At 31.8% G+C, this 23,726-nt stretch overlaps 1 protein-coding gene across 2 annotated transcripts; it reads right to left on the bottom strand.

The window, feature by feature from the left end:
* Positions 1 to 231: 231 nt before the first annotated feature.
* LOC111620340 (sialin-like) lies at positions 232 to 16,709 on the bottom strand. 2 transcript variants are annotated; one of them, XM_023362265.1, is made up of 11 exons: positions 16,510 to 16,709; positions 15,744 to 16,080; positions 14,474 to 14,670; positions 3,816 to 4,046; positions 3,568 to 3,742; positions 3,369 to 3,502; positions 3,146 to 3,295; positions 2,945 to 3,077; positions 2,686 to 2,841; positions 855 to 940; positions 232 to 769 (listed from the first exon to the last, which is right to left on the bottom strand). In XM_023362265.1, exons 2-11 carry the CDS (start codon positions 15,754 to 15,756, stop codon positions 563 to 565), a joined length of 1,482 nt encoding a protein of 493 aa, XP_023218033.1. In that variant the 5' UTR covers positions 15,757 to 16,080; positions 16,510 to 16,709; the 3' UTR covers positions 232 to 562. The 2 variants fall into 2 exon arrangements, with proteins under 2 accessions (XP_023218033.1, XP_023218026.1); XM_023362258.1 differs by lacking the exons at positions 14,474 to 14,670; positions 15,744 to 16,080; positions 16,510 to 16,709 and adding exons at positions 12,033 to 12,229; positions 13,303 to 13,588.
* Positions 16,710 to 23,726: the final 7,017 nt, after the last annotated feature.

The raw sequence follows: 23,726 nt of genomic DNA, 5'->3' as shown, positions 1-23,726 counted from the left end.
GCTAGGTGACCAAAGGTGAGTACTACAGGACATTACTGAAATCACACTGCACACCTGCACTTTTAATTGAGGCATGCCATAATTGTATAATATATAAAATATAGAAAAAAGACATGAATGTGAACCCCATCCTTTAAGAATATCCTAAATTTAATAAATGTTTTGTTATATATCTATGTGAGAAAATGACATTCCATTTAAGTGCTTAAGACTTTTATTAACTACATCCTAATAAAATTCGCAAAATTCTGTTTACAGGAACTATTAAAATTATTCCGATAAAAAGAATAAAAAAACAAAAATACGTCTACATTTAATTTATGTGTAACACAATACTGGAGTGATTACGAAAATAAATTGTGAATCTTAACAGTAATCTTCGTTTTTTAGAGATTTAGATAAATGGCTGGTGAAATGTAAATGGAATCAATTATCAATATCTTTACCATACTTTCGAATTCAAACAAACCACACACTTTCTACGATCAGTAATTAATTAAAAAGTAAAGGTATAGAAGAGCGGTCTCAGTGTATTTGTCAACAACGCTCTTGCTTTTGATTATTAACCCGCAAAAGGGGTTGTTATCATTCTAAACAACTTTACTCTTCTATTCTTGTTTAAATTTTTGTTATGTATTTCGGTGTCTGTATTAATGGTAGCCCAAGGTTGAAGTTCTGCAGTTGCTCCGAATAGAAATATAACACCACTCAGAAAATAAGCGAAAGATGCCATATAAAACACATAGCTCCATTGAACCATGTATCCTTGCTGAATAATTAAAAATAAAATAAACGAATTTAGTATAAGTTATATATCAATATATAAATATAAATTTTAATAACTTTTGACTTACATTTCTATCTAATATAACACCAGCAGCATAAGGTGATAGTATGCCTGCGATGTTGCATAAACCGTTTGTCAATCCGTAAATTACACCTAAAATAAGATTAAAATTAATAAAACTTATTGATTTTAGATTACTTTGCAATAGTATTGAAAATAGATAAGACCCTTTTACTTGTAACAGATCGTAATTAGTTTTACTTTAACAATGAAATCTACCTTCATAAGCAATGAGTACCATTGTGCTCACTCCTCTTAACAGTCCTAGCTTAACTAATCATGAGGAATTTGTAATATTTTCTCCAGTCCTCGTGACATGTTATCCGCTATTATACGTTCTATACATTGACGATGTTTCGTTAGCATGGGGTGGAACAGCTAATGAGCTATCATAATTTGTACAGCTTTTATCTGGTGTATATGCTTTAATTAACTTTACGATAGAAAGTGAAAGAGATACCAGGATACATATTTTAGATCTTTTAATAGGCAATTTCCTTCAGAAAGTGTAAGAAAAGAATCAAATGATATACAAGTACTATATGAGTAATAACACAATTACAGCAAAGAATAAGTTCAAGACTGCATTATTTTCTATATCTGTGTTTATTTTCTGTAGACATCACTTGAATTTAAAAGTATCTCAAATTTCAATTAAGGCATTTTCTACATGCAGTACTTTTTACAATGTAAAAAACGTATAACTTGTTAATGTGGAGGAATAGAGGTGGATTAATTTATCCAAAACTATGCATTCAACTGTTAATATAAAACTGTAGGAACGAGGTTTACGAGATAAGCGAGTGTTTAATTAGTTACGTCTACTCGTATTGCATAGATAATACTCTTTAAATTTATGTCGCTTTACTATAATATAATAAAAAAACACGTGCCATTAAACACCTCAAATTACCTGTCAAATGTGATTGTTTTGATAAAGTATTGGTTGGACCTTACGAATTTTTCAGTTTATTATAATTAAACATGTCTGATATAAGAAAAGCAATTAACATAAACCCTTAATTTTCATTTAAAAGTAGCATGATAATTAATTGCCTAATAGAATACACTTTACACTTTATAATATGGAATAACAATAGCAGAATATGGATCTTTGGGGCGTGATGAAATAAATGATTGCCTTATATTAAAAGAAATAATAACTGTATAGTGTTTGGCTATCGGTGGTATATTCATTATTAAATCAATTGATACTAATATCATATATTTTATATGTGACAGTAAAATAATACCTAAAAGCCATTCCCTTTTATTTCTTTGTTAAATAGATTTAAATGGCAATTGTGTTAACTGTAGGCTATATTTTAAACTACAAAATGTTTTTAAATACAGGAAATCTTTATCTTGTTATTTATCTCATATAGTCTTTGATCTCTTACAATTAAAGGTTACACAACACTATCCAATATGCTTATGTCTTATTGTAATAGATGTGTTTTTAAATGAAAGCATTTTACACAAAAATGTTAAAATATTAGCCAAAATTCCATAATGGTTGGATGATTGTGTGGCAACAACACACTGCTGTCAGGACCAGGGATGAAATCCGGATGGGTCGAAAATTCCAGGAATTATTATGGAATAATCCTTTCCTCAAGGTCCCGCTGCCCCATTACGAATTCATCCGGGCCCACAATGACGCTTATTAACGAGGCTGCATTAGTGCCCACAGAGGTGAAGCGTTTTAAAAGTATAATATTCTTTGTTCAAGTGATTGAAGGATATTGTATAAAGCATATCAATTCATTTTACAGCCTTATAATAGAATAATTTACATTTTGTAATTATCTTTCTATTAAAGAAAAATAATGGCTTACCTGCAAATTCCGGTGCTAAATCAAGCACTATTGCAACATCCCCTGAATTATTGAAACCGAAACAACCCATTCCAATTATTAAACATATAATTACTGTTGTACTCTCACAGCCTAAAACTGGAATCGCTACGATGCACGCTGCCGGGCCAAACGTAGCTGCAATCAAAATATGTAAATATGTTATCTTATTATATAACAGATTATCATATTTATCTATTATATAGATACATTTAAACATTAACAAACTGCAGTTTCTTACCAACTGTTTCGAAAATTTTCCTGATATTAGTAATGCTGAAATAATTACGTCTTTTCATAAAATCGGCAATGAAACCAGACGTAAATATCGTTAAAGAATCCAGGGTATAAACTACTGAATTCAGTAATCCATTCTATAACGTAAATAACATACGTAAATTTATTGATGAAGGACATACTGTATGTATAAAAATAACAATACCTGTTTGATAGGAAAGTGCAGAATGATCTCTAAATATGATGGAAATTTAGTCAATATTGTAAAATAACCGACACCCCAACATATTTTTGTCAAAGCCAGTATCCATACTATTCTCGATGTTAAAATTCCTTTCCAGGGAATACTCAACTTCTATTATAAATAAAATGAAAACAGAGTATTTATCATAGTTTGATGAATAAACTGTAGCAAAAAATAATATTACTTTTTCCCCTGAAGAAATATTTTTTATGCTTTCGTTAAGAAATATTAATTCTTTGCTAGATATTCTGGGATGTTCTTGAGGTCTGTCATAAATTGTAAACATAAGACATAAAGAAACGATGATCCCACATATTCCTGTTATTAAATATGACATATAGTCGTATATACACATAAAAAAACAATCTATGATTTATATTCACCAAATGCATAGAAGCTGAAAGGCCATCCTTTATGTTCACAAAGATATCCTGTGGTTATTAAACCAAGAAATGTACCGGCTTGTGTACCAGAATAAGAAATTGATGATAAAGTAGACTTTTCGTTTTCTGGACTCCATCTTCCTAATAGTGTGAAAGATCCATGAAATACAAGTCCCTGCGATAAAAATATTTTAGAGTATGATACCGTCAACATGTTCTTCTATGGTATTAGAGAATTTTATTCTTACTTGCCCAAATCCGACGATAGCTTGACATAATGATATAACTAAAACACCGACATCTGCAGACAATGGCGTCAAAATGATAAATAATGAAGAAAGAGATAAAGAAATTATGAAAATTTTCTTTGGTCCAAGTAAAAATGTAATGGTCCCTCCTACAAGTTGGGCTAATACCAAACCATAGAAATAACTTCCTAGAATTATTCCTTGAGTGGGTTGTGTCCATACATAGGAGCCCTAGAAAATTTGTGTGATAAATAAGTATAATAATTTATAAGTATTACTAAAGGTCTTCACCAACTTATTCAAAAGTTATAGATTTATTATTTACAAATCTGCAATTAATATTAGAATTTGTTAATTAATAAGCGGCCAACTCTGATCGTTTTGCTTTCAATCTCCTGCGGGGAAACGGCACATTTTCCCCTCATTTCGCGCCGATTTGCCTGATCATCGATTTGAGGTGACATCGTTTTTATTTTGTATTTTTCATGATGATTTTTACTTAAGTATTTTATATGTAGAGTAGACAATTAAAGCTTTTATAATTAATTTGCACAGATATACCTGTTGCTTTTTACACTTAGTCTTTTGGTCCTGTGAACACCAAGAGGGCGTTTTGACAAGCCACTTGTGAGTTCAAGCCAGACCCACAATGTGGCATCCGGAAAGTGAGGGATATGTCCGTCATGTCCAATCAGATAACCTCCAAAATTTTTTGGGGTTTCGACGTTTCTGGATCTGTTTCGGGGTTCCCCAAAGCCGTAGGCCGCCTTATCCCAATGCCGCAAAATAGTATTAAGCAGCGCCGTAACCATTTTTACATGTATTATTAACAATCTGAAAAACACAATAACTACATTGATAAAGAAGGGATGCCGGAAGTAAAGCTTTTCAAACGCTTACCATAACGTCCAAGCATCCAAGTTACCATGCTTGGATGCTTGAATGCTCAGAGGATTGTGGAAGCGAAGAACCTAAGAGGAAGGTTATAGTATCGACAATTGAGATAAAAAGAAAAGACCATATCACGTATTACGAATGCGGTACATGTGTGGCGAATGTGTAAAATGCCGAGGTCGACGATGTATCTTATTCCATTCTTAAGAACAAGGAAGCAATAAATGCGCGAAATGTGGTGAAAGGTGTAGAATAAAGGAGGAGATAGAGAAACTCGTACTATGGATAAATGAGAAATAATTGGCTGGTGATGACATCTCGAAGAGCATTATTTGTGAAAAATCCAAGAACGGCATAGTGATCTTAGAAGGAATGGGATAAAACACCACTCCTAAGGTAGAGTAAATGCAATTTCCATTTATTTAGGATATTTAACTATATATACCTGTAAGCACTATGTTGGCTTCTTTGTTCCTAGACTTATTACACCGTCACTGGACACAAGATCAGCCTTAGAAAATCATTTTATTTTCTTAAAACGTACGCATTTCGGAACTTAAGTCTCTCGTCAGCTTTTTCTTACATATATTTATGAAATTGATACATCCCCATCTACGAAATGCACAATGAAATCACGACATTTGGTAAATTACGATAACAAATCATTGATTACAGATCCAAGTTACAGGTGTTTGATTAAAAAAACTTGCTGATTCGATATTTAGAGCAGTATAATTAAAACAAACAGTGTAGGTAATAAAAGACACTGTTAAAACAATAAAATGATAGAATGATTCACTGTATAAAAAAAAGCTGATTAGGGACTTAATGTCCGAAATGCATACTTTTTTGGGAAATAAAGTGATGTTCTAAGGCTGATCTTATGTCCAGTGACAGTGTAATAAGTCTAGAAATAAAGAAGCCAACATAGTGCTTATAAGTATATACAAAGGCTATTCAAGAAGAGTATTATGATATTTAACTGTTATTTTTACCTTAAATTATACGGTCTACACACTGTTATGGTATCTATGTCCACGAAGCTACCAGCTGGTGCATAACATTCAGTTTAATAAAACAATTTCACAGTAAGCATGCTATCAAAGTTAAACGAATATTCAGAACGATCATCAGCAAGAATACATTTAAAATAGTTGAATACAACGTTCATAACCGTTTATTCACATGGCAGAAACCTTGACTCAAGTTTAATTTGATGGTAAAAATTCCTAACCCTGAATGCACACTATGGAGTTAGTGACTCACAAAGGGTACAAGATCAGTTCAAAATACATACGTTTAAATTAGTTACTATTTTTGAGAATATATTTTCATTCGTATAAATAGTTGTATTATTTTACAAAAATTACGAACTTAGTCTATTTTACATATTAATAAATATAATTAATGAAATTTTAAGAAATTATTAAAGTATAAATTTACATTATATAGTACTGTAATTCATGAATTATTTTTGTTCGTCATCTATACAATTACTACAAGGTTCAATGTTCATCTTATTGGCTAAACGAATCACGTGTTTCATTTTTTTTCCTGTACTTCTTACTGGAACAGAAATTACATCGAACAGGTCTTCTATTTGTGCTGATTTAATGGTTTGGGATTGTTTCATCTCTAAAATACAATTGTTTATAATTTTAATCTCTTTTGGAATGTCTTTAGCTACCCGCATCTTAATGTGTTTTCTAGCAAAAGAATGACAATATTTCAATAACTCACTTCTATGAATGGATCCCTCCTGAAGACCATTCTTCAGGAGGATTCATTCAGTTCCTGCTCAGACAGTAAATTACAAAGAATTTATATCTGCTGCATTTATATTGTTATAAAACACTCGTCTAAGTGAACATCTACTCTCTCTCTCTGGAAACTTTTAAAGTAAATGTGTCAAGTCTTCCCTCTGCAGTATGATAAAAATAAATGATTTCAGGCTTTCAGGTGTTTTCATCATTAGCTTAAAACTGGATCTTTGACAATAGGTATATTACCGTATTTATTTTGGAAGAAATGACATTATTGACAATTTTAAAAGTTGACAGGAAATTAACTAACATGATGTTAAACAATGGTATTTTCAATACACAAAACACATTCTGAAGTTGTATGTGATACGTTTGCACAAAATAAACATAAATAAAACAGACAACTAAATGCTTCTAGTTCGACCACAAGCAATAAAGGTAGACAAGACAACAATTATTTAGCTCATTTTGCAAATATGCAAACGTAAGCATGGCAGCCAAGTCAGTTANGATACGGCTGGCTCTTCGGTCGCATAGCGATCATAACCAAATGTCTGTCGGAGAAAGAGCCTATAAGAGCTATAATCTCCATATCAACATCTGAGAAGAAGAAGATCCACTGCCTCGACGATTGCCCAAAATTTGACTATATAAGAAGGAAAATCTTATTTAACAAAGCCTAATAAGCATCAATCTCCAGAAAATTAGTGATTGCCTGAAATTAACTCATTCTAACATATGCCTACAAAGTTTGATTACATACTTCAGCGAATATAAAAAAATATATATAACACTAACCATGTCACATTTCATCACGGGGCGCCATAGCCTAACAGCTTTTGTCCAACTTGCAGATAAAAGAAGACAAGACAACCTTCACATGTGAGCACATGTTTTTAGCTTACCATTTCCGTCAAAGGATTCTATCGTCCATTTTCACATATAAGTACAAACACACAATCTTTTATTTAGGTACATATAAAACGTACATTTCCGGTACCGCATAGGCATAACCGGAATATAAGTACAGTCGACCCCCCCATAACACTGTTGATAATTCCGTTTTATATGAATTCCAAATTGTACGAGTCACCTAGATTTTACAAATACTTGTGCCGGGCTATGAACGGCTCGCGTATTTAACTGTCCTATCGGATATTCGTTAACGTTTTAACACTAAAATTTTCGAATTTCATTTAAGCCATACATTTATGTAATTCTTTCATGCACTAGTTGATATCTGTTCATTGAATTTTTATAAGTGCTCTTCTCAACTTTTTATTTCAAAAAGAGATTGATAATATTATGGAGCCTAAAAAGAGTGGAGTGTCAAGAACCATGCTCACCATAGAAACCAAACAAGAGATAATAGCCAAGGTAGAGATTAGGCAGATGATTGATGTTGCTAGGCAGTATGGCTCAAACAGGTCTACAGTAGGCACAATCTTAGTTAAGAAAGGTAAAGAATCAAGAAGACTCAAGCAGCTAAAGGAGTAACAAAAATCATATCTGAGAAACAAAGATGTGCCATCCATGAAAAATTAAAAAAATTGCTTTTAATTGGATAAAAGAAAGAGAAATAAAAAGGGACGTAACTAGTATGACTATCATTGAAGAGAAAGCTAAAGAAATTTTTGAAGAACTGAAGAAATAAACTACACATTCGTAAAAGAGATAGAATTCAAGGCTACCACTGGATGGTTTGTAAAGTTTAGAAGGATATCTGGCATTAAACATGTGGTAATTCACGGTGAGTCTGCCAGTGCAGATAAAGAACCTGAGAAGTTCTGTCTCAAATTTGAATAATTCATTATAAAAGAAGGATATTGTTCACAACAACTTTTCAATTGTGATGAAACTGGTTTATTTTGAAAACGGTGCCGAACCATACCTACATCACAAAACACGAAAAAAAATATTCCTGGGCATAAAATCGTGAAAAACCGATTGACTTTACTTTTGGGAGCTAATGCTAGTAGTGGTATGAACTTATCCAGTTCCTTGTCTATCACTCTGAGAACCCTAGAGCATTAAAAAAAATTCTGTAATTAAAGAAAAACTGCCAACAGGCATGAGTCATGCAGGCTCTTTCAAAGTATGGCTGTTTGAAGTTTGTGCTCCAAGCATCAAGGATTACCTTCAGACAATGAATTGCCATTGAAAGACTGTTGCTATTGGACAATGCACCAGGACACCCAAAAGACCTTGAAAATAATTTACTGGAAGGCTTTTCCTGGCTGCCAGTTCAGTTTCTGCGCATGAAAATCACTCTGTTGGTTCAACCAATGAATCAAGAGGTTATTGCAGGTTTCAAGAAATTATACAATCGAGCACTGTTTCGTCGGTGTTTTGAAGCACGCCAGTTCCCTTCAACGATGACATTAAAAACGTTTTGGAAAAAAAATTGATATTCTTGAAACTATACAGCTCATTCAAAAGGCATGGTCAGAAGTCACTCAATGGCAGTTCAATTCTGCTCGGTGAAATTTGTGTTCCTCCTGCATTCAGGGAGACTGAGATGATGTCCCTTAAATTATGGATGAAATTGTGACAACTGCTAATTTAGAAAATTGCAATATAAATTTCTAAGGTAACTCTTTGATACCAGTAACCACTTTTTATGTTTAAGTTGTAATTATAAGCATTACAAGAATACTATAATACTAGTGGAATAATTTCTTTGTAAGGGTACGTCTCCTCTTGAGACAAACTTTCTTGAGAGTGAGTCTCGATATTCAAGATACAGATGGACACTGTACTGAAAACATTTCAGGAAACTTTCTATGAAATCACTGAGAATCAGAAACGTAGTGAAGCTATGGCCAATGTGGTCCCGGAGAATTACAAATCATGAATCATCAACAGATCACATTAATACGACATGGAAAATTTTCAAAAAAATTTCAAAAGTAAATCCGCCAGCTTTGAAAACAATTTACAAAATCAATTATCTAAAGAAATAGGGAAACGGCAGCATATTCTTAGAATTATTTTTAAAATGTTTAATGTTTTGTGCAACTAATATTTTGCTTTTAAGGGGAAATATTGAGAATGAAGATAACAGCGTGGAAAATTCAAAAAAAGGAATTATAATTAATCTAATGTAACTTATCACTAATAGCTATTCTACTTTAAAACATACTTTAAGAGGAAAAAAAACAAAAAACAAGTATCATATTTAAAATCTCAAATACAAAATGAATTATTAAGTTTACCGGCTACCGAATTAAGAAATATTATTATAAGGGATATTAAAAGTATTACGTTAAGAAATACTAAGTGAGACTACAAAATCTCAGTGGACACATATATGAACTTTTGTCTCCAAGATTTTTGTTATACTTTATAAGTTTTGTATACTTCAGACTGGTCTCGCGTCTTCATTTTAACAGTGAATAACAGAAGAAAAAGTGAAGTGATATAGAAATTAAACGAATAATTAGTATTTATGAAAAAAAAACCTTGGCAAGAAATGTCTAGATTCAATCACAAGTGTTTACGTAGCCTAAAATTGAATTTAGCTTTGATTTCTCCAGACGTAATCTACAACGGAACGGTGTTTCTGATCAAAACGTCTGTATACGGCAATGCGACACTAGGAGACCTGCCGAGGAAGGTGACCTCCAGGGAGGACTTTCTATTAAAAACTGGCTCATAATTAATATCTTTGCTATATTAAATATTCATTTTATGCTCTTATAAAACGCATAGGCATTCTAATTTATACAAATGAATTGTCTTCGAATAATTCATGTTTCAGTTGATTATACAGAATATTTACTAAAGAATGTTAGGATTAAAAAAACGCGTAACTCCTTAAGTTTCCCATGACGAAATGTAACATACGTGTGATAATCTGAATGACCTCTAACTTTATTTTAACATGAAATCCATCCCTATTAACTTATTTAATTTTTACTTAAAGTTAATTTACTTTAAGTTAAAGTTAAAGTTTAAGTTATGTTAAAGTTAAATACTTTAAAGTTAATTTAAATTTTAACGTTTTTGAATAAAATTATTCAAAAACGTTAACAAACGTTTGAACGTTGAACAAAAAAGGTTATAAACTTCAACATCCTGGAAAAACTGCTATGTTACTCAACAGTTTATCAAAAATTTAGGATGTTTTGCTTCCTTCCTCCACACCTCATATCTTAGAATTTTGCACACCACCCGTGCAAATAACACAACCTTTCTAAGAATTATCGTTGGGCAATAATCTGTAATAAAAGGGCAAGGTTCCATACACTAGGGGCAGTCTACGACAGAAGTAGTTGCCATAGAGAGGTAGTCAATCCCAGCAAGATCTGCCATAGAGAGTGCTACTCCAATGGCTGAACCTGTCCTTCCGACTCCACCTTCCCAGGAAGAGAACAACAAAGCTTTCAACATGAGCAACGATATAAAAGTTTATTGTAAACTCTCTCTCTCTCGGGTTAGCTTAATAGCATATAGAGCTGGGGATAATCCATACCTACAGAGCCGGCCCTACCATAGGGCAAACGGAACAGCCGCTCCAGGCGCTAAGTCCTAGGGGGCGCATCGATGGTAAAGAAAATTAAAGGATATAAATTAGGGGCAACCAAGGGGAGCGCCATAATAGGATCTCGCTCCATCCTAAAACTTGCCTCGGGCCGGCACTGCATACCTAGGTATTCATCATATTGTTATTCCTTTGTTCGACTTCCATTCCCCCCAATTATGAAAGGGCTCGGCATCTACACCGACGGTTCCAAAGCTACAGGTGTAGTTGGCGCTGCCACCCATCTGGAGGATCCCCAAAAACGGCTCTTCTGGGATGCAGCTTACAAGCTGTACGAGAACTGCTCAAACAATCAGGCAGAGTCTTTAGCAATCTGGAAGGCTTTAAAGTACATTGAAGATAATACTCACTTGTTCTCTGGGAAAGTTGTTAATATCATCAGTGACAGTCGAACCGCACTGCAACAGATTAGGAAAGAAAATCGTAAACTACTAACATTTGTTATACATGAAAATAAAAAATTATATAAAGAAAGCATAGCGAGAGATGGCCCAGATTACACAGTTATCCAATGCAAACCGGAAGTTACGTTACTTTTATTCAAATCTTTTCTCCTAAAAGGTGTTAGATAGATGACCGGCACGACTCTGTTAGAAGAAAAGTATGATGTACGGGGAAAAGACAGTATTCATTCAGGTGGAGAACATTTAAAATATGACTAAATATTGCAGCCAGGCATTGTGTGGATGTCGCAATAAATAATTGCTCGTTTCTTTGGAGAAAATTTGTTTCGGTTTCCGAACAACTTTTAAGAACGAATTAAGTTCGTAAACAGAGATTTGACTGTATTTTTAAATTCATATTTCAGTAGGTATGCACATATGTAACATTAGTATTGTTTCTAAACAGTCGAGTATATAATTTAAGTATTTTGAGCAATAAATAATTTAGCTTCTTAGTTATTATTTTATCCAAAAGGAAAATATGTAATAATATATAAACGAATATGTATATTACATTTAGAATTACTGAAATTTCTTAATAAAGTATCTTTACATTCTACATTTAAACATTTACCTCTTTATAAGTAGATGCAGAATTATGGGTAGATTTTTCTGGACATTCCTTTGAAGACGTTGTATTATACATGCTGTAGATGGCTGAATGATTAACCATGGCTAAAATAGCGACACTCAACACAGATCTTTGGCAGTTCATTATTGTGTATGTCAAAAATATAGAGAATACCAATACGTAACGAGCGGAAACATGAACTGAAATAGAAACATTTCATACATTATTAAATCTTTAAAATCTCAACAATTAATACTTAAAAATTTGAATATGTAAATACTGTGAATGTTAAAAATTAAATTAAAGTTTTAATTAACCCCTTGCTACTTTCCAATTTTTGATATTAATGTAATTAAACATAAATAATATTTAAAACTGAAAAAAACGAAATAAATGCGTTAATTTTGAATAAAAAGCTTTAAACTTTATTCTCCATTGTCTCGCCTTTCTGAGAAATTTGACACTGATGAGTCATTGTTTACACAGCTGGATGACCTTGAGAACAGCTGGTGTCGGATTTCCCGGGACGTTCTCATACACGTCGGGAGGACAAGGGTTTAAAGTAGGGTGAATACATTAATAATTGAAATAGGGTAATGGGTTAAGACAAAACGAGGGAAATTTGTGGATATTCTTTTAAGGAGTAGTATTGTCTCATTTCCATAAATGTATTTTTTAATAATAATGTATTTTAAACCATCTTTAGGCACAGCTTAAACGATTAAGAAAAAATTCTATGTTCATTTATCAGTATACAGTACATCTAGGTCAGAGATTGTACTACTGATGAAATACAGATGAATATACTGTACAATTTAAATTTAATCTTAATACAATTTATTAAAGTATTATCTTTAAAAAAGACTCGCTTTTCACAGAAAACATTCAAAACATTCGAACTGATTATAGGAGACCGGAAGAATGCAGCTTATTGTATGCCTGTAAATACGTAGAAGTATAAATGGAAGGCTTAATCAAGTATAGGCCTACTACTAGGAGAACTCGAAATCAAATCAGAGTTCGAAAAACTCCAGGAATTTTTTAACGAGTCTGTCCAGTATAAGTTGGGACTTACTACGTTTCCTCCATTTTGGGTCTAGCCGAAAAAAGTCTCTCTTAATGCCCGCGGGGCAGAATGAACCAAAAATAAAAACACAGAAAAATGTCACTCATCTAAGCTGAGGAATCACTAATTTGCCACAAAATATCTTTAATTTTTTATAACAAAAATCTAATTTAAGAAATTTTTATTAACTTAAATAAATTTTCTTACCTTTATAAATCATATTTATGAACTCTTGTTTATCACAAAGTAAATGAACAATTCCTCTATATTAAATTCGTTACGGTATATCCTGATATTTTAATATATTATTGTATTCTGAGATATTGATTTACTTTCAAAAATAAACTCGATTCAGAATTTGTTTACTCTCCTTCTTTTCTCTTCTCTACGACTCATGTTAATGTTCTAATCTTAATATTTATTACATTAGATGACTTGTACTTTTACTTGATAAGTGTTGATAACAATGCTGTAAACTATTGTGTTTTATACGAATAACTTTCAACATATCAGCAAAACGTAAGCATGGCAGCCAAGTCAGTGTGCATCCAATCCGTTGTTCTCAAACAACACTAATTGGTTAAACTAGAGTCACTCCTAATAGCATTTACCACTTAGAGCTTAAAAACTGTTTAAACATGAATTGTAAATGCCAACTAAGAACACAAAGTTCTTCCATAGACTTACTATAGGGAAAAGGAGTTCGGCGGGATTATTTATGGCTACAGTGCGATAACGGTGAACTCATTTATTAGTGTAGAGTCAGACAAACTAAACAAAAGTTATTATATGGAAACATTTGTTATACATGAAAATAAAAAATTATATAAAGAAAGCATAGCGAGAGATGGCCCAGATTACACAGTTATCCAATGCAAACCGGAAGTTACGTTACTTTTATTCAAATCTTTTCTCCTAAAAGGTGTTAGATAGATGACCGGCACGACTCTGTTAGAAGAAAAGTATGATGTACGGGGAAAAGACAGTATTCATTCAGGTGGAGAACATTTAAAATATGACTAAATATTGCAGCCAGGCATTGTGTCGATGTCGCAATAAATAATTGCTCGTTTCTTTGGAGAAAATTTGTTTCGGTTTCCGAACAACTTTTAAGAACGAATTAAGTTCGTAAACAGAGATTTGACTGTATTTTTAAATTCATATTTCAGTAGGTATGCACATATGTAACATTAGTATTGTTTCTAAACAGTCGAGTATATAATTTAAGTATTTTGAGCAATAAATAATTTAGCTTCTTAGTTATTATTTTATCCAAAAGGAAAATATGTAATAATATATAAACGAATATGTATATTACATTTAGAATTACTGAAATTTCTTAATAAAGTATCTTTACATTCTACATTTAAACATTTACCTCTTTATAAGTAGATGCAGAATTATGGGTAGATTTTTCTGGACATTCCTTTGAAGACGTTGTATTATACATGCTGTAGATGGCTGAATGATTAACCATGGCTAAAATAGCGACACTCAACACAGATCTTTGGCAGTTCATTATTGTGTATGTCAAAAATATAGAGAATACCAATACGTAACGAGCGGAAACATGAACTGAAATAGAAACATTTCATACATTATTAAATCTTTAAAATCTCAACAATTAATACTTAAAAATTTGAATATGTAAATACTGTGAATGTTAAAAATTAAATTAAAGTTTTAATTAACCCCTTGCTACTTTCCAATTTTTGATATTAATGTAATTAAACATAAATAATATTTAAAACTGAAAAAAACGAAATAAATGCGTTAATTTTGAATAAAAAGCTTTAAACTTTATTCTCCATTGTCTCGCCTTTCTGAGAAATTTGACACTGATGAGTCATTGTTTACACAGCTGGATGACCTTGAGAACAGCTGGTGTCGGATTTCCCGGGACGTTCTCATACACGTCGGGAGGACAAGGGTTTAAAGTAGGGTGAATACATTAATAATTGAAATAGGGTAATGGGTTAAGACAAAACGAGGGAAATTTGTGGATATTCTTTTAAGGAGTAGTATTGTCTCATTTCCATAAATGTATTTTTTAATAATAATGTATTTTAAACCATCTTTAGGCACAGCTTAAACGATTAAGAAAAAATTCTATGTTCATTTATCAGTATACAGTACATCTAGGTCAGAGATTGTACTACTGATGAAATACAGATGAATATACTGTACAATTTAAATTTAATCTTAATACAATTTATTAAAGTATTATCTTTAAAAAAGACTCGCTTTTCACAGAAAACATTCAAAACATTCGAACTGATTATAGGAGACCGGATGAATGCAGCTTATTGTATGCCTGTAAATACGTAGAAGTATAAATGGAAGGCTTAATCAAGTATAGGCCTACTACTAGGAGAACTCGAAATCAAATCAGAGTTCGAAAAACTCCAGGAATTTTTTAACGAGTCTGTCCAGTATAAGTTGGGACTTACTACGTTTCCTCCATTTTGGGTCTAGCCGAAAAAAGTCTCTCTTAATGCCCGCGGGGCAGAATGAACCAAAAATAAAAACACAGAAAAATGTCACTCATCTAAGCTGAGGAATCACTAATTTGCCACAAAATATCTTTAATTTTTTATAACAAAAATCTAATTTAAGAAATTTTTATTAACTTAAATAAATTTTCTTACCTTTATAAATCATATTTATGAACTCTTGTTTATCACAAAGTAAATGAACAATTCCTCTATATTAAATTCGTTACGGTATATCCTGATATTTTAATATATTATTGTATTCTGAGATATTGATTTACTTTCAAAAATAAACTCGATTCAGAATTTGTTTACTCTCCTTCTTTTCTCTTCTCTACGACTCATGTTAATGTTCTAATCTTAATATTTATTACATTAGATGACTTGTACTTTTACTTGATAAGTGTTGATAACAATGCTGTAAACTATTGTGTTTTATACGAATAACTTTCAACATATCAGCATGACTGGAAATATTAATTAAAATATTCATCTGAAATATTATAATAATATAATTAATTAATACATTACACTGATATATATATACATACAGAAAAGTGTAATCTCTGTTTACTAAGTATTAAACTGCAGCTTTCTGGGGTTATTATGAAAATATTACATTTATACTTATAAATAACTGTTTTTTTAACTAGTGTACGCGAAAGGTTTAAAGGTATACAGTAGACCCCCCTATAATACTGTACATAATTCCGTGTTATATAAATTCCATGTTGTACGAGTCACTTAGATTTCGAGCCGTTCACAGCCCGGCACACGTATTTGTAAAATCTAAGTGACTCGTACAACATGGAATTCATATAACACGGAATTATCTACAGTGTTATAGGGGGTTCCAATAAATGCCAACTAGTGAACGAATGGATAAAATCTCCATTACTGGTAGCTTGTCGCGGGTTCTCACCTCACAAACAGGCTGGCTGCGTAGAGTTTTCCAGGTTTATTCCCTTGTCCGACAGTTAAATAAGCGCATGGCTGAAATCTGATTTTAATTAGCGAAGCGCGTAAATAATTCACATGCTCTTAAATTTAAACACTATTTAATGGTTAATGCGCTCTGTATAGCATATTTACTGGGCACGTTCTCTGGCAAAGCGGTTTTAATATAACTGGATAAGCAAATAAATGGCATTGTTTATTTCAAATGAAACGGGCTATTTCATTGGCTATCTTATTTAACTATGTTATAGCCACTTTATTATGCAACGTGCCACTAATAGAAGTATCCACCGCTTAACACAAACATAATAAAGTGTACTGAGACTTGCAATCTACGAATTTTTCATTTCGATTATAATATTATGGGACTTCTATCGTACGGGGTCTGTCGTTAAAGTTGCATATCTGTACTATCAAAAATATTTAATGCTCTTTAATTAAATTTTTTGTGATTCAGTATAGTTTTAATGAAAAGTAATTCATATTACTAGACATTTTCTACACATTTTGTGGCTTCTCTTGAACTGATTTAAAGACTTATTTTGAGGACTTAAAATAATCCTTGTTTAACATACGATTGAGTTGATAAAAGGCTTATTTAGCGCTCACAGGGCAGAAATGACAAAACTATATTATGCATCTAATTTCGAGTTGTTTTAAATTTGGAATAAAATGTAATTAAATTTCATTTAAACTTGATAATTTTAAAGAGAATGCGATAATGCTATTCAGTTGACAGTAATGAATTACGGTGCTTTTATCCCTGTAATTATCTTGCTAAATGTAAGTAATAAATAATGAAACAAAACACCTGAGATGTAAAAAAAAATTTGGACAAGTAAAAATTTATGACAATTTAGAAGGCGGTCGAATTTTTATTAGCAGTTTTTCTTTGGTAACGATAAGCTTGGCGCTCAAAGGCGAAATGTAAGATAAATACAGGTAAAAATCATGTGGGTACTTCCAAGCGCCAAGCTTATTTTGTAATTTTGAGTAACAATTTGAATAAAATTCATTTCTTTTCGTGCAATTTTATCTTTATAAGCATAAAATTACGCCGCAAAACTGAATTAGCTCTATGGGTAACATCGGTGAACTTTGATCTATCAACTCGGAATTTTGCCATTACCTCGCTGATGACGACAAAGGTTTAAGTTTAAAATTTGAGCTTTCTAGACCCATTAGTTTTTCCTCTACAAGCGTCTGAAGTGACGGATGAAGAGAATACAACATTTTTGCTGATTTTTGCACTATTCAATTGCTTTTATTTCGGCAACCTCTTTATAGAAATCCTTGAAAATTTGCACACTATCTAAGAAAACAATTTTCTTTCTAACCAGATATTCGAAATTACTTTAGGTGTTTAGTGGAGAGAAATCAACCCCCGAAAATCGGCAACTGATTCCTGTATAAAGTCAGTCAGTGACTTTTTACTTGGCTGCGAATCACTGCCGTGACTCCTGATCTTCGGTTCATAAACGAGTCATTAATGAAGATATCGATTTATCAGATGAGAAAAGGCATTTATAGTCGTGTGTATTTTTTACACAATTGATATGATACCGAATTTTATCTAATACGATCCGATACCGATACTCGCTACTAAGCATACTCTACAGGTGTTTGTAATACATGAAAACGCGAAAGCTAAATGGGTTACAGAACACTTTATTTACTAACCACTTAGATTGGTATAAAAGTCTACAAATCAATTAACGGGTTCCTTTATGATCTAGATTCTAGGCTAGGAGCGTAAGATACATAACGTGCCAGATGATTTCTCCTTACGTACCATTTTGGGCACGCGTGCCAGAAGTTCGCCACCCCTGCCCTAGGCAATTGTAATTTTTAACATTGCCCGAGCCAGATTTCGGTCCTATTTATAGGAAAAATGCGAACGAATCTTAAATAAATTTATAATAGTATAGAAATATCGCCAGATTTAAAAAATCCTTGTCAAATCGACAACTGGCTGGAAAGATTGCCAAATCTGGCAACAAGATCTGCAGACCTTACGACATTGCTCGCACGTTTTTTACTCTAAATCCCTAAATATAAAAGTAATAATATGTTTTTCCGTGGCTTTTTCCAACAATTGTTATTTATGTCTGGTCATGTGATAACAGGGCGCCATCGTTTTTGTTTAACGTTAGATCAATTGTGTAGGTCAGTCTATACTTGTTATTGTCCCACTCCCGAAACGAGAATAGGAAAAATAACAAAAGAAGTTTTGTTAAAATCGGGCGACGAATTGCCCAAGTTTTATATTCTTAGCTATTACAAAATAGCAGAAAGCTTAATTCTGAAGGTAGAAGTGGGTTTTATAAAAAGGAAAAAATTATAAATGCTAATAACGAGTAAAATCGTCATTAAGTCCGACCCTACTCGAAATACACGCGAATTCCTTTATCTCCCTACCCCCTCGACCTTTAATCACCAAAATTTAATAGCATCAATCCTCCTAACACACAATACAATATCACTCTGGAAAATTTCAGAAATTTTTGACAAAAAGCATAGGAGTTATTACGCTTCAAACAAGATGAGCAAAATCGTACACCCAAATTTTTTTCTTTTTCGCATTTCTCGATGTTTCAAGGCGTTCTAAGTCCAAAAACTGTAAAAACCTGGGGTCATTTTTTCCGAATCGCCATACTTTCATCTTTGTTATATATTACAGCCGGAAAAGTAAAAATAGCTCTCAAGCCAAGGGTTATGGCATCGTCTCTCACCTTGTCTCGCGGATCGGACATTCGAGTTTCGAGAAGAAATCTATGAAACAAGATATGAGGAGACGTTGCATATCTATAAAATGCTAGTACTTCTACCTATCTACTCTTACCTACTACAGTATATTCTGTTGTTTACAAATTTTAACCAGTAAATGATCCAACGAGTATACATTTAATATTAACTTTACTGTTTTATTATATTGAAGAGATTTGTAATACATTATTTTAATAACAAAAATAATTTCGAGGAATTTATATTTTTATTTCTTTTCTTCATCTAAAAGCAATATCTTTAATTTATGTCTATAATTTTCATAAAACTTTTACTTTGAGTAGACACAGAATACCCAGTAGGTTAGAACTTGTATGAAGAATCCCTTCAACCACCATTACAGCTTTTGACCTCAGAACGATTACTTGATGTCCCTGATATCAAGAATTTCTATAGAAAAATTAATTACGAATGTAAAACGTAGTCACTAAATACTTTATTGTGTTTCATATACATCTGAGATACATTCTGGTACATTTACGCTATCTGGTACAATACATTTCGATATATCAACCCGTTGCGTACAAAGAAATTTTTGATATTAATGTAATTAAACATAAAAAATATTTAAAACTGAAAAAAATTGAAAGAAATGCGTTAATTTTGAAGAAAAAGCTTCAAATTCTATTTTCCTTTGTCTAGCCTCTCTGCGAAATTTGACGCTGATGAGTCATTGTTTATGCAGCTGGATGACCTTGAGAACAGCTGGTGTCGGATTTCCCGGGGCATTCTCATAGAAGTCCCGGGAGGCGACGGGTTTATAGTAGGGTGAATACTAGCTGGTCGTATATTTTTAAATATTTTTAAAAAATTACGTTTTTTATTGCGATTTCCGACCCCCCGACTTAATTAAACTTATATGTAATAAAATCTATTAATTAAAAAAATTTAAAAACTATCGGAGGTCGTTTTCGACATCATAAAGTAGCTTTAAATAACTTTACCGAAGGAAAATCCGTGCACTACAACTTTAGAGCGAAGAATGAAATTTGATATCAAACTCCCATTAAAAAACAATTAAAAAGCAATAAAGCGTGAATAGTGCGTCATTGAAGGTAAATTAAAATCGCGATAAAATTTTTTCGCGCGGGAAAAAATTTTGAAAAAATTTGGAGACTTAAAAAACATTCCAAAAATCAAAAAAAAAAAATTTTTAGGGGGTCCAAAAGCCCGAGTTTTATGTAACACTATGTAACTTGCCCGAGATTTTCTTGTAAATTAATATAATATACCGCTAATTACATTTAATTTTTTTGCAATATCAAATATATTTATCATTTAAAAGCTTTATGAGATAAAAGCATTAGTATGCCATTATTTAATTTAGCATTATTATTATTTTGTTACAAGAAATTGCTAATACACTTCGTCACAGTGCATACTTCACATTAATTAAACGCATGATATAAAATGTTTGGTAAATTTTTAATATGCCTAAAATATTGTATACTGTAATATTACCTATTTTATACTCAAACCAAAAGTAGAATATCTATTTTTTGGTAAACAATTCTTTGAGTAACTGAAAAACACTAACTGAGAGCTTATTCTATTGAAATATGTAATTCCTAATACGAATTTTGGTAGTAAAAAAGAGGCTCAGACCTGGAACCAATTACCAGTGTTTAGTGATTTTATCCGATTTTATCCGTACCAGGTGAGATGATAGAGTATAAGACCTTTAAAATATAGATACTTTGCATAATAAATTAATATTAAACATAAATAATATTTAAAACTGAAAAAAACGAAATAAATGCGTTAATTTTGAATAAAAAGCTTTAAACTTTATTCTCCATTGTCTCGCCTTTCTGAGAAATTTGACACTGATGAGTCATTGTTTACACAGCTGGATGACCTTGNTCAAGAGTATTTTTATGAGAAACTGGCCCCTATTTAGGGGTCAGTTTCTCATAGAACGTGGCCCCTGTTTAGCAGGTTGAGTTTTTCGGACTTTCTTCACGTGGGTATCACCTAAATAGGTGATACCCACGTGAAGAAAGTCCGAAAAACTCAACGTGGTCAGAGACGAACCCACGAAACCCATGACTAGTGATTAGTGATTTTATCCACTCGTCTGCTGATGGGCCATGGGTTTGGCGGGTCCTCAATGGAATGCCGGACGGGTTCAAACATATTTTGGACAGACCACCTCCGAAAAATTCCTGGTATTCCAACTTGCTGATTTGTTTTAGTCTTTATTATTTTCGTTGTTTTTAATAAATAATGAATTCGCATATTTTTCATGTCAACATTACTGTTTACTGCTGTAACTAAATACTTGGGTTTATGAATCAGAACCCTTCTCAGTAAGTTTTTAAATATTAATTAATACACATCCCTATAAATCATTTATGAATTTTTAATCCTAGATAAGAATGTAAACTAATTAAACGTTAAGTTATTATAACAACATTATTACTGATTTTTTTTAAATTAAATTATAAATACTTATGAAAAATTGTAAAAGAAATATTTAAATCGAAAGCATTTTATATAATATTTTCGTTCATTACTTACATTTTATAGATTTACAATCATCTCTCTGCTGTTGGCTATTCGTTTATTATTGTTTTATAATTACGTTATTTATGAAATTTATTTTTTTAAATTGTTATTATTTATTAAAGGAGAATATCAGGTGAAATCGTTATCAGTTTTCATTTAAAACAATAAGGAAGCAGGATGCTTCAATTTATTTCTTCTTATGTAATATTATATGAAGGCAGTTTTTTCTTTTTTAGTTTTCTGGACATGTGAATATATAAATTAAGTAATAATAATTGTTTAAATAATCTGAGATTAACTGAATTTATAATCATTTTTAAATACTTACCCCATATCTCTTTCTGAGTATTTAAAACATCATACAAATCCCAGTGTTCAATGGGTAACATGTAGGGGACATGTATTTACTTATTTATAAATTACTAATAATAAAAAATTTAATTATATATGGCAACGGAATACGTGGGCAATATTTCTAGGGGGATGCCGCCAGAGAGGACTTTCTACCCCTGTTTAGGTGTTACTAACGAAAGAATAACCAGAAAATTTACGTGGCCAACCCATTGGGGATGCAAAAAAAGACAATAACAAACTACCTGTGTTTAGTTGTTTTTATTCGTTTGGCTACTTGTGGGTATAATAAAATGTATCAGAATTTTTATTATAGTAATCTTAGTCACATTTTTCTATCAGTTTTATGGGCTTTCCATTCCGTGTTATAGATTATAACGNAGAGGCTCAGACCTGGAACCAATTACCAGTGTTTAGTGATTTTATCCGATTTTATCCGTACCAGGTGAGATGATAGAGTATAAGACCTTTAAAATATAGATACTTTGCATAATAAATTAATTTTATGCGATTAACTGTGAAAATGTTACTCATCGAAATTCAACAGATTTGAATTTAATAATTACAATAATATGTAATTTATTCTGTCGTGCTTTTGTTGTATTGTATTGTTTTATCTCATTCTATCTCATCCTATTTCAAAATTCTGAATGAAGTATTCAATAAATCAGAAATTAGTTGGCACTTACAGTCCCTGATACTCTAGACACTGCGATAAGATTTCTTTCGTTAATCCCTTAAGCTTGTATGATACTGTATCTTAGTTTATTATTATATTATTTGTTGTTTCTTTTCTAAAACTAAACAAGCTTAGAATATTAAATTAAAACTTTCATCGTGTTATTATAACAAGTGGGTTTGAACACATTAAGCATGACTTTCGAATTTAACACGAATTTATCAAAACTTAAATTGTTTTACAGGGTGCCATAACTCAACACATAGAATGTCAAGAAGGGGTGCATCTGGAGGAATTTCTATTACCCTAATTTACGTAGAAAACCCATAAAATTCCACACAATCAGCTATAGTCTGGTGTGTAGTGGACTGTATACTAGTCCACTGGTGGGTACAAAATCTATATTATTTTAAACGGTTTTTATTCTTTGTTAGAAAATCTACAAAGTAATTACTCTTCAACATTCTAATAATGAAATAATGCCTGTAAATTTATATATTATAGCATTCATAATAAAGTTTTTTTTAATGAAATATGAATTTATTCAGCAGTTTTGATGGAGCCTTTTCAAAATAATAAAGAAAATAAATTAGTCACGCTGAATAATGCGGGTATTTTTCATTTTGTTGTTTTTCTATAAACAAATATTTGATTAATCATTAACAAACTATAGTGGACTTTCCGCTTTTATGATTAATAAACGTTTTGCATTATAATTGTATGAAATACCACATTTAAATAAACTAACGTTTTAAGGGGGTATTAATTTAATTAGATAGCTCAACCAAACTCAAATTTATGGCATAGAGCCTATGAAAAATTAGTTTGATTACTTTCCACAAATCAATTAAAGTCATAAT

The sequence above is a fragment of the Centruroides sculpturatus genome, unplaced genomic scaffold (assembly GCF_000671375.1).
Source record: "Centruroides sculpturatus isolate CEXI.00-Female unplaced genomic scaffold, Cexi_2.0 scaffold117, whole genome shotgun sequence".
In the NCBI taxonomy this organism is placed as follows: domain Eukaryota; kingdom Metazoa; phylum Arthropoda; class Arachnida; order Scorpiones; family Buthidae; genus Centruroides; species Centruroides sculpturatus.
This window is presented reverse-complemented; position numbering and strand designations above follow the sequence as displayed.

Coding starts and splice junctions, on each gene's coding strand:
- LOC111620340 (XM_023362265.1), bottom strand. Junction 3,743..3,815: donor CTATCGTCGGATTTGGGCAA/GTAAGAATAAAA, acceptor TTTTTATCGCAG/GGACTTGTATTTCATGGATC. Junction 770..854: donor GTGTTATATTAGATAGAAAT/GTAAGTCAAAAG, acceptor TTAATTATTCAG/CAAGGATACATGGTTCAATG.